Below are 12,933 nucleotides of genomic sequence, written 5' to 3' on the forward strand. Positions count from 1 at the left end.
AAGTATTTGACAGACTCTCTAACCTTGTGGACAAGATGGAAATAAAAGGTTAAATACTAGATAGATTCTTAAATGATTCGATCCAAAAAGTAGTCATTAATGAACTGATATAAAGTTAAGTCTCTAGTGAAGTATCCCAGTTTTCTCTTCTTGGTCTTGTGTTCATAAAACAATTTGTCATTGACAAAATGAAGTTAAATTTTGACAGAGTTTAGATGGTGCAATGGATAGAGTACTGGGCCTGGAGTCAGAAAGACTCATCTTCCTCAGTTCAAATCTCGCCTCAGACATTAGTTTTGTGACCCTGTACAAATAACAGCTTTAGTTGCTTCATCTGTAAAAATGAGCTGGAAAAGGAAATGGAAAACTCCATTATCCACTCCATTATCTTTGCTAAGAAAATCCTATATAGGGTAATGAAGACTAAAAAAGCAACTAAATAATAACTTCTTTTCAGATAATACAAATCTAGAAAATTAGCCTATACAACGTATGGTAGTCATGACAAAAAAACACAAGAAATCAAATCAAGTGAGGATAAATGTAATATTCTATAGTAAAGTTCAAATTCATTTCATTTTGTATTGATCATGCCACATTGAAAGAGGAATAATTTCTAAAACAATGGCAAAAGTAGTCCTTCTGTTCTATGCTTTAATTCGACCAAATCAAGGATATATGTTTAGATTTAGGTGTTATATTTTAGTAAAATCAAAAATAATGGGGAAGATGAGTCCTTATTACATAATAGTCACTATAGATACTGTATCTAACAGTTACAAAAACTAAGAGATAAAAAATTGACCTTAGGGGTGGCTAGGTGGTGTAGTGGATAAAGTACTGGCCCTGGAGTCAGGAATACCTGGGTTCAAATCAGGTCTCAGACACTTAATTACCTGGCTGTGTGGCCTTGGGCAAGCCACTTAACCCAGTTTGCCTTGCAAAAACCTAAAAAAAATTGACCTTAAAAATTTTGATAAACCTCTTTTAAAAATATATTCTTAATTAAATAGGGTAAAAATTAGATTTATAAAAAAAAGTCTTGGGGCAGATACTGTATGACAACTTGCTAGTAGAATTGTAGAGCATATTCTTGGTTAGGAATCAATTGAGCTAATGTTGAGTTTTTAGAAGCCTTTTTTTGGATAATTAGAACATTATTCAACATAAATAAATGAATCAATATACATGGCTTTTGTATTTTAGAAGTAATTTCTTATTCCATAATGGATGGAGAGATTAAAAGAGAATAATCACCTCTTTTCCAAATAACGGTGAAAGTCACAGAATCTATTATTCATCTGATGTCTGTCTGCCATCATGGAGATAGCAAAAATATTTTCTTAGTACTGCTCAATTTCAGTTACATCTGACTCTTGGTGACACCATTTGGGATTTTCTTGCCAAAAATTCTGGAGTGATTTGTCATTTCCACTTCCAGTTCATTTTACAGTAGAGGAGACTGAGGCAAATAGGATTAAGTGACTTTCTCAGGGTCACATTACTAGTAAATGTCTGAACCAAACTTGACCTGAGGAAGATGACACTTACTGATTTCCAAATATTTATTGTGCCACCAAACTGACAGCAAAAACATTTTCAAAATACAGTACTCTAAATCTGATGGTTTGTTATCTCTGAGAAATGAAGTCAAGCATCTGATGAAAAACAAATAGTTGGTAAAAGGGTTTTGGGTTTTTTAAAATATTTTTTCCTGAATATATCTGCAATTTTCTTTACAGAGATGTAATGATGAACATAACAAATAAAAAACTCACTGAGCATGAAATCATGACAATTGGACGTTATTATGGTGTGAGAGAAGACTCTGATGCTGATTTGACTTTTCTTCTCTCACTTGCTCAAGATCAGTTGAAGAAATACACCTTTGAGATTTTTGACAAAATTATTGACATGTGTATTTACAAGGATCAAGCTAAGTAAGTCTTTGGGTAGTTTATCCACATTAATTTATAGTTTAAACTTCCCTGAACCTGAATGAGAAAGGGATTCAAATTTTTTTACAGTTTTAACAAAGAATACTAAACCAAAGACTGCAAGAAGTAGCTTAAACCAATCACAGGGTTTATTTTTTCCATCACATTCATGATTTTGCATTTAAGGAAAACCTGTTGTTGCATTTTTTTTCTTTATTACCAATGCTTGATGAGCTAATATTTCAACAAGATTAAACATCATGATATTTGCTACTTTTAAATATTATTTTATATTAAATAATGACCAACTATTTTGACCTCCATCGCAGAAAGAACACTTTGCTGTTAAATTCTATATTTTTTTTTCAATTTTAGGAGGCTAATCAAGAGTTTATGTTTCTGAATTTGAATTTAATAAAACTTCAGCTTAATTCAGTTACTGAGAAATATATTCAGGGCTTCCAGGAAATGTTTAAATCTTTTGACGGAAATAATGTAAACCCAACTTTTTTTTTTTTAACAAAATTTGATACCTTCTTAACTAGAAAAAGGGACAATTTTTTTTATTTTCTCCTTTCTTAGCTTATTAATGACAATTTTTTCTATTCCTCATTGTTTTACTTTTGTCATTTGTTGACAAAAAGACATAGAGTGATCTATGACTATCTCTACTATTGTCTAATAGAATAGAAATTGATCAGTTTGTTTCATTGACTAAGCCCTCTGAAAAAAATGTGATGAGTATAAAGATCCAATTGTAACTTCCAGGGTTTAAGGGATAAGGTTCAAAGAAAACATTAGGAAAAAAACCTTTGGGTCCTGTCAGGTGTATTCTTAATTGGGTTTTCAGATTTTTAGATAGTTTCACACATCTACTTCATTAGTAATCAAGAGGACAGATGACATAGAACAATCCATGTGTTTGCAACTTTAGTGGTCTGTCCTGCCAAAAACAAAGAATTCCAGTCATGAAGGAAAAAAAAACCCACAAGTTTAGAATGCAGTTACTTTTAGTGGAAAAATTTGATGACATGCATTATGGATTTTTTTTATTTTATTAAGTCTTAATTTCAGTTTTTGCAAGACTTTTGACAAGCTTATTTGAGAACATACATGTATTTATTTAGTTGTTACAAAAGAAAGCAAAGATACATTTTCCATTTTGTTTGTGTTTGCTACAGAACAGGATTATTGCCCAGTTCAGCTCTTAAAACTCTCTGCAAGTCCTTTAGGGTGCCTTTGCCAGATGATCTTCTAAGAGCATTACTTTCCAAGTAAGTGATAGATCAAATGCAATTTTTTAATATATATTTCAAAGCATATTTACAGTTTTATAAATTCATTTTTATAAAATTAATCAATATATATTTAAATATCTATGATTCTATGCTATTGTACTTTAATGATGTTTTGACTTTACCATTATACCATTACCATAATATCAATATTCTGAGTGTTCAGTGGAAGAGTAGACCCATTAACATTGTTCAGAAGGTGAGGTTGGGCCTCTTTTAGGGTTTTTGTGGGAGGCTAATCCATGGGAGACCAAGACAGAGTAAGCAGGGGGATAAAGGAGTTAAGAACATTAAACCCAAGACTTCAAGGAATAGCTTAAACCAATCACAAGACAAGTTGAATAAAACATAGAATATATAGAGAGGTATAGCAAGTGGAGCAGGAGAGATAAAGGTTAAAAACCAACGTGGTTGAATAGTTTAATAAGATCATATAAAATTATAGCTCTATAGTTAGAAGTCATTTCAGAGGACATTGAATTCATTCTTCCTCTTTCCCCTTCCCCACCAAGAAATACTCTTGACCCACATTAATATCAGCTTTTGCTAAAAGCCCCAGAGTCACTTTTGCCATACTGTTTTTCCCCCAAAGCTTTTAGCTAACAGAGATTCAGAATTACAATGCAATTTTGTGTTCATAAATTAGATAAAAGGTCACAAAAGGGGTGCAACACATTTACGTTGACTACTATATATATATATATATGCATGTATGTATTTGTGTATATGCATTTATATGTATGCATATGTATGTATACATATGTACACACATATACACGCACAGTTAAAAGATACACATAACTAAACATCACTTTGTCTAATATTATTAACCATGCAAAGAAAAAATAGACTGTCTTTGATTAAAAGTGGATCTAATCTAATAAAGTCAATACTATAACTGACAAGAGTGGATCTCTTTTCCTTTACCATAACTAAAACACTTTTTGCACTTAATTCTCAACTGTTAGATTCTCATACTAAGTGGAATCTGTAAAGGTATTTGGTAAAAATAAATGGTATTTTGTAAAATACCAAAAATACCCAAAAATGGTATTTAGTAAAAAAATTACCAAAACCTGCCTAAAAACCAATTCTTCCTACTAGAATTAAGCAGTACAATCTAATTCCTCTCATATGTGACACTTGTTAAATACTCAAAAACAGAAATCATTCTCTTCCTTATAAGTCTTCTCTATTCTAGGCTAGTCATCCCCAAGTATCTTCATTCATATCTAAGGGTACTGAGTATTTCTTAACTTATCATGCTGGAGAAAAGTCTGTTATAAGCTTTATAGGACTTATATAAATGTGAGCCATTAATAGATTAATAAGTCATCATCTTCTTAACTTGATTTCCTTTCTTCCTTTGCCTTAAGGCAGAAAGAATTTTATGAAACTTGAGGCAAGTCACTATAAATTAGCCAATGTCTATTCCAGTCCTGAATGGCTCACTTTACAATGGCCAAGTAATGTTACTTCTAGATGTCTTTTGCTCATAGGGATCAATCACCTAAACTCCTAGTGAGGGAAAAATATAGACTAACTGGAATTGAAAGAGGTTTCTTTTCTAGTGTTCTTACATGACATGGATCATATGCTTGATGGATTCCATCATCTGAGCAGATTCCTTTATTCCTTTGAAAGACTGTCCTAATGGAACTATCAGCCCATGAGTGAATTTATATAGTCAATTCTTATTGTCCCTAAATTCATATAGTACCTTACAAACTTTCTGGCCAAAACACAACTTTCCATGACATTCCTATGGAGCCATTCCATGACCTGAATCCCTTTTGAAGTATATGGTTTCTGGAGTTAGATGATTGTTTATTAAGCACAAACTATTCCTCAGGGGAATGTCACATTCCTTCAGAAGGGCAGACAGCTCCTAAGATAAAGTAGTTGATTAACAACTGTCCAGTAAAGCTGCAGAAGTTAAGAATAGGAAGTAAAACATAAGTTAAATGAAAATGTCTAGAAGAAGTAGAAACTTTTCCCCCATATTTTCCTTGATTTTGTACTTTGATATTTATTTCTATAATTTGGTCTTTCTCAATCTAGTCGGACCCATCTCTCTCTCTCTCTTAGATGATAAATACAACCCAGGATAACATAAAATATAGGTTTTCCATTCCTGGTTTCCTCCCACCACCACCTTATACCCAACCACTTCCATTCTTTTCAATGGAATAAGGTCACTTCCTTTGCAAAATGAAATCATTTAACTAATACACTTAACTTTCAAGCAAACTTAAATGATATCTGTAGTGGCAGTAATTCTGTGTTACAAGAATGCCACTTATATTAACATAATACTAAGAGTCTGGGATAATTCATAAAAGCTTGAACCAGTTCAGACTGTAGTATGGTACACGTTTTTTCTTTTTTGTTTTTCAAACCTTGATTGCCAAGGTTCACCTTTCTAGGTTAATCTTTTTGAAGGTACCATTATTGCTTTTTCCTCCCATCCTAACATATATTATCACTTTCATTCATGAAATAAAATTCCAGGAGGAATTTTAGACTCTACAGTTTGCATTTGGTATCCTTTATATACTCATTAAAGAAGAGCAAAAGCTGCCTCCTTTCTCCCCTTTCCCTGCCAATGAGTCAGAAATCGTTTCTTTATTCATGGATATAGCATTGGAACTCCATAAAAAATCCTAAGGATAAGCAGTTAGTTCATTTTCTCTCTTCTTCAGTGAACAGTAAAGGTCATTCACGTTAATGTATATTATCAGTGATAAAACCAATTAAAGCACTTGATTATTGATATTAGGTCAAATAAAAGTAACCTTTCTTTTCAAAGAGATATTTTTGAAACTAAAAAAAATGTATACTCTATATGATGGGAAACAGAATACCGATGAAGATAAAGGGTATAAAGACTAAAGCACACACCACCATTAAAACAAACCAAAAACTATGAATTCTCCTTGAATTCTTTGTCTTCAATTCAACAGCAAATTTTTTATTAAGTGTCTAATATGTATCAGGCATAACTAAACTCTGAGGAAACTGAAAAGATCTCTTTTTTCCTTTAACATTTTGCTTTTTGAAGCAGGCACTTTGGTTACTCATCCTTTAGATACCACTGTTCCCCTAGCAACCTCCTCCCAGCCTGTGCTTTTCTAACCACGTGGGTTCTATCAGCAGAGCTTTCTCTGAAAAATGCTGTTGACTCCTCTGGAACAAAGCATTCCATATTGGAAACTTTAATATGGTTTCAAACAGGAGATTGAACACAGCTATACCAAACTCTCTCAAGCCCTGCCACCTGCCCCCCCAAAGCTCTTTCTTGCCCTTCTTTCCCCTTAGGAGTTATCTCCCAGCAGCACTCCCTGAGGTGTATTGGGAGCTGTTGCTATGGAAATGAACATTCATTACCAAGCTATGATCACCCTCCAGTGCCTTAGGTTCCCCAAATTCTTGCATCTCCCCTGCATATCATTATCACAAACATAAGGTGACTAATATTTTATTATTTTCTTGTTAAAAAAGCAAAACCTCGCCTTATATTTGAACCAATACATTATTTTTTTCTCTCAGCATTCCTTATTTGGCAATTATGGTCTACATTGCCTTTGGAATTTGTGTGAAAACTTGTTAATATTCAGAACTGGAATGCTCTGTAGCTCCTTGCTTTGGGGTATTTTGAGAACAGAGCCTTTTATGTAACCAAATTTAACTTGGCAATTTTGATAATGCATCTTGGCAATCCTTAGTTTCTGTGCTTAGCTATTCAGGCTTTACAGGGAGAGGGTTGGAATAGATGTCTTTCCAATTTTGTCATTCTATGATTCAATGGCCGTGGTCCATGGTCTCCACTCTTTTGTAGTTAAGCTTCATGCATTTTACTGGATGGTTCATTGTGTACCTCACTTTATTAGTGAATGTGCCAAAAAGGGCCATCACACATCTAGAAAAATAAATCTAAGTTTATGTGTATGCTACCATTATTTTTTGGATCATGTATCCTGGACCATTTCCTCAATTAAAGAAACCAGATTGGTTGCAGAGATCTCTTTTTGGAGCCAAGATATCAATCCCTTTATTGCATGCCAACCAGAATAAAACTGCCCTGCAACCCCAAACCAAACCCCCCTTCTTCCAAATGGAAAAAAGGGGTTTTTTTGTTGTCACTAGAATGTAACCCCTTGTAAAGTGCCATCTCATTTTGATCTTTACATCTGCAGGACTAAGTACAAGTTTATTAACTGCTTCTTGAAGCATTTGTGGTACCCTTCCTTCTCAATTTGGATCATGGATAGTTATCTCAGATTTCAGGTACTCTATTAGGTCCACATTCATTCATGATGGCTCACATTCCCCTATTATCATGCTTACTTTTTACTCTAGTTAGTCAAAGTTAGTCAGAATCTAGTTAGTTCATAACATCTAATAAAATGAACAGCTAGATGACACATTGGATAGGGTTTAGTGGCTGGAGTCAGAAAGATCTGAATTCAAATGTAGCCTCAGATATTTAGTAGCTGTGTGACCCTGGGCAAGTCACTTAATCCTGTTTGCCTCAGTTTCCTCCTATGTAAAATGAACTGGAGAAGGAAATGGCAAACCACTCCAATATCTTTACCAAAAAGAACTTAAAATGGGTCACAAAGAGTTGAACCTGACTCAAACAACTGAACAACAACAATTTGATGAAATAACATAGAAAGATTTACAGTAGAACATTCTTCCTATAAACCTAGGGTACAATCTCCCACCAATATATATATATATATTCCATCAGGAGAAGAGTGCACATGAACAGGGATCATGCATCAAACACAACTTAAATATTTGATACTGCAAGAACCCTGGTATCTTCTGGTGGTATCATCTTGCTGTTTAACCTGAGCCAGCTTCTTCCTGGGCTGAGCATCTCTATTGAATGCAAGCTCTATTGGTCTCTGCTGAGGCATTGTTGCTTATCTTGGCATCTTTTCCAGACATTATTCCCCTACTACTGTCTTCAGGGCTCATTTCTTTAGAGTCAGGCAAGTCATTTCAGCTTCTGTCTGCTTCAGAAGAGTCTTTCATGGATAAGCCTGAAAAGGTCTTTCATCATATAGTCACCAAACTGGCCTTCCCCCTAAAAAAAGTGAACAGAGAACCTGCCCCCAGGTCAAGAGATCAAAGGTAATCTTATAGATAACTATTTAACTTTTTTCAAGATGCTCACAGGTTTAGGTGCCAAAAGCTAGATTAAGGAGCCAAGGTCAATGTTCCCTGGTTTCCAAGCCCCAAATTCTTCTCTTTGTTATGCATATCTATTAGGAGCAAATCCTGATTGCTTTGATGTTACATTTTGGCCTGCAAAAACCTGTGTTCCTATAAAAGAATTCGAAACAATACCTTATGTCAAGAGTATTGATAGTTTTTACAGTTAGTGAGCCATTTATCATTTTTGGTAGGTGGACCATGAATTACTTCAATGTCACATTAAAGTGACTTCTTTTGAAAACTCCTACCAAGCTCAGCAGTAAAGGGAACATTTTGGGATAATTATTATCTGGAGTAGAACAAGTGAAATTATCTTCCTCTCCCTTCCTATGATGTGCCAAAAATTAATAATAGCATCAAAGGTAAAGGAATGTAGATGTTATTAAGATGATTTGGCCTATACAAAGTGTGGCATTATAAGGAACTGATACTGATTTTTTTAAACAATTATGTTAAAACTTATATAGACTTATATAATTCATACATGAAAATTCCATAAATAATAATGCAATTGATATTTATTTAATGCAGCACTTTTCAGTTTATAACATGCTTCATATAGATAATTTTATTTGACCTTCAAAGCAACTCTATGAGTTAGATACTACATATATTATCATACCCATTTGACAGAACTGGAAACTAAGGATCAGAAAATTTACATAACTCTCCTAAGGTCACACAGAGAGAGATGGTAAAGGACTGGGGGTGTTGAAAAAAACAAGTCTTTCTTGATGCCAAGCTTAGCATTCTTTCCCACTGTATCACATTCTCCCTAAATGTAGTCATGGGAACTACACTCCTTTTAATGATATTCAGAGCAGTTTAGGGACTGTTTGGAATTGCCTCCAGAGTTTGTATTTTGTTTACTAGCAGCAAATCCATAGTCCTTGAAGGTGGATCTGAATTTTGAAAATAGTCAAAAAATTCCCCCAAGATGAGCTTGATGAAGGAGACAAGTAGAATCAATCTAGTATGATAATGTGGAATTTGTTTGTGTAAGTAACAATACTAGTTTCCCCCCATATAATAATTAAACTGGCTGACCAAGTCATATAAAAAATTCCTGAAAACAGATTGACTCATCCAATTTCCCTGTGCTTCAGTGAATGAATGACATATACTTCACTAGTGGCAAGAGGATATCAAAAGAGCTAGAAAGTGACCTCTACAATATTGGATGGCTACCCTGGGCAAGATTTGTAGGAGGAGGGGGTGGCTAGGTGGCAAAATGGATAGAGCACCGACCCTGGAGTCAGCACTGCCTGAGTTTAAATTTGGCCTCAGAAACTTAACAATTACCTAGCTGTGTGGCCTTGGGCAAGCCACCTTCCACATTGCCTTGCAAAAACTAAAAAACAAACAAACAAAAAAAAAGATTTGTAGGAGGAGATACACAAGAGCTATATAGAAAGAACCAGTGATAGATGGTCTGGGATCTTCATTATCCTTATCGTGTGTGTGTGTGTGTGTGTGTGTGTGTGTATGTGTGTGTGTGTGTGTGTGTGTGTGTGTGTGTGTACCCAAATACACATATACATATTTTGACATATATTAGATAGATGGATAGTATTTGTATACCAGTTTAAGGTTTGTGAAACATTTCAAAAATATTATTCTAATTTTATTCTTACAACAACCCTGGTGGGTAGGTACAGGTGAGGACACTGAGGAAGAAAGTGCCTTGCCCAAGGGCACATATCCAGTAATTGAAATTATATTTAAACTCAGGTATTCCTGTTCCAGGCTCAGGGATCCATCTCTTTATACCACTTATCTACCTCAGAGATGAGAACACAGATCTCTCAAAGTATATTAAATGAATCAAGTAATGCTCATAGTGGAGAGGCACCAAGTAGCACAGGGCTGCCCTGTCAAGAGTTCCTGCCCCACGTGCTAAGGGAGGATGTTACTTCTAAATCTTATGTAAATGTAATTCTGCTGCCTCTAGAAAAAGGTATGAAATTCCATGAACAAGATCACTTTTTCAACAAGATATGAATTCCCCCTTATCCTGAATCCTTGTCACTTTTTTTGAAGATTATACTCTGGAATTGAGTCTATCCTCATGACAAGATATGAATTAACCTTCTGTATATATGTTACCCTATTGGCATCATTACTGGTGATTGTTTGATGATTACTCATTGCTAGTACAACTCAGATGTACCCCAGAAAAGGCAAGACCACCAGGGACAGGGAGAGATACAGGGGAAAGAACTAAACACAGATTTGGACAAAGCTCCCTAAATGGAGGTTTGCATACCTACATGACCCCTACAAGATGCTCACATCAAGGGATGAGAGAAAGCAGAGGAATTTCTGGACAAAACCAGAGATAGAGACAAAGAAAGAGCAAGTTACAGAACCACATTCTAGAAGTACAAAGAAGGATTTTGTCCTTTACTAGTATTGTGACTATGTAGATCTGAGATAGAGGGCAGATTCTATTACTACTCCTATTGATCCTTATTGCTTTCCCTTTTGGATGGATCCACTTTAAGTACTATTATCAATTTGAAGGACTGTATAGATCTTCACCAAAATGGAGAGCTGCTGGACTCTTCTCTTTGGGGGAAGGCCATCTAGACTAATACTGTTATCTAGACTTGAGATACAAAGACTTGAGAGGGAAGATGAATTGGGCTATTTGCTAGTAGTCATTTGTGGGTTTGGGTTTTTTTTTTTTTTTGGTTAGGTTAAAGCCTTCCTTGTTTTGAATGTCTTGTTATTCTAAATATTTATATGGAAGCTAAATCCCCTTTCCTTTTATTGCATGTGTGGAAAGTCATACATAAACCAAATTGCTATCAAGAGAAATATTGATGCTCTTAAAAGAAATTCTTAATTTGGGGCATAAGCAAAAGAAAAATTATTGAGAACCCTCCAAGATTAGCCTCAGTCTGTATAAACCTAACTTTTTACTTCTAGGTGAAAAGTTATGTAACACTGGTTCAAACTGATGCAGTTTTAATGGTTGAACCGTTTTTGTTATGAAAGTAAGAAAGTGAAATATTTTACTTTTTTTGTCAGTCTGGTCATCACCAGATGGTGCATTTTATAAGATCAATCCCTGGTCAAATGGGCAGAAAATCCTCATTCAGTTGTGACCTTCCTCAAGTCACTGTAACCATCTGTGTAGTTCTTTAACTCTTTTCCTTTTAGAATCCTAGTCTCAGAATTTCCAGGCTAGTGCTTTGCTTACTGGACCAGAGTCCCTGTAGTGAAATTAATTTGACTTTACCATGCAACGTACTGTGGCAAGTTGAATTTTCCATTAAAAAAATTAGTTGGCAACTTCAGTGGAAAAGGAAGTGTGTGCACCAGGGCCATTGGTTAAGTGTTAGGTTATTTTTTTTTAAACTAAAGCATGGTGCAGATTTTTAAATGAGATTTAATTCAGTGTATACAGACATTTACTTTCAAGCTTCCTGCTATAAAGAAATACTGTTATTAACAAGCCTAATCAGTTCTTTCCTTACTGTCATATCCCCCCAACCCTCCAGACTGGAACTACACATGATCTCTTATTGGTTATTTATCAGCTTGCTTGATCTTTGCTAGCCAAAGACCTTCTTTTAATCTCCTTTTAATCATTTAAGCATGTTATGTATGATCAATTCCCTGAGTATGCACATCACATATATTTTCTGTATTTCCACAGGTTTTGTTCTCTTTGGATATGACAGTCCTTCCTCTAGGACCTAATTCAAAAAGCCTTGAGAATCAATTGACATCCTCCAAAGCATTTTTTTTATGTTACCCTTCATCCTCAGTTGAAAAAAATCATCATTTCCTCTTGTGACTTCACCTTCCCTAGTTTTCTTGCTGTTTGGGGAGTGAAAACACATAAGGAATTCTGTTTTTATCATTTTCATCTTCCTTACAATATATGTTCCAACTTTCCTTCAATACTGTCTCCTCTTTTCCTTCTATCTCATCTTCCAACCTCTTCAATCTTTGATGATTGAAGAACTGAGTCACATTATAGTACCATTCAGAACTGTGCAACAAAGATCTTTTTGGTGTAACCATGATTACCCTGACCCCTAATTTTCACCTCTCCCAAAGTGTTTTCACACACCTCCAGTACCTAAAAGACATATAGAAGTTTCTAGTTTCTCCCATTGGCTCCAGCTTCTAGCATTTGTGTTCTTTCAATTTTAGGGTCTCCTGTGCCCAGTTCCATTAATCTATTTAATAGATTTGCTTTTACAAAGAAATATTTGCCTTTAAAGAAATATTTGCTTTTAAGGAATAACAATAATAAAGATGAAAATAGCTCTACCTAAAACTCAATGTATAGTCCTCCCCTATATCATTACAGTCTTTGAGGAGAGGAGGATTAGAGTCTTAGACTTGACTCAGTTTCTAGATAGTTTGGTCCCACTAAGCTACAAGTCCAAAGTAACTAAATACACCTTGGATCTGAGTATCTGACACTGGCATTGCAGAACTTCCCTGCTGTATTGGCA

At 34.8% G+C, this 12,933-nt stretch overlaps 1 protein-coding gene across 4 annotated transcripts in view; it reads left to right on the forward strand.

The window, feature by feature from the left end:
* Window positions 1-12,933, forward strand: part of EFHC2 (EF-hand domain containing 2) — a 297,057-nt gene that overhangs the window by 216,220 nt on the left and 67,904 nt on the right. For all 4 annotated transcript variants that reach the window (XR_012474021.1, XR_012474022.1, XR_012474023.1 and 1 more), the window contains exons 12-13: window positions 1,743-1,940; window positions 3,119-3,211. Coding sequence is in view for 1 of the 4 variants with exons in the window: in XM_074214142.1 (XP_074070243.1) it covers window positions 1,743-1,940; window positions 3,119-3,211 (291 nt within the window). In the remaining 3 variants the exon portion in view is untranslated. The remainder of the gene's footprint in view (window positions 1-1,742; window positions 1,941-3,118; window positions 3,212-12,933) is intronic.

This window comes from Macrotis lagotis, chromosome 1, assembly GCF_037893015.1.
Source record: "Macrotis lagotis isolate mMagLag1 chromosome 1, bilby.v1.9.chrom.fasta, whole genome shotgun sequence".
Classification (NCBI taxonomy): Eukaryota; Metazoa; Chordata; class Mammalia; order Peramelemorphia; family Peramelidae; genus Macrotis; species Macrotis lagotis.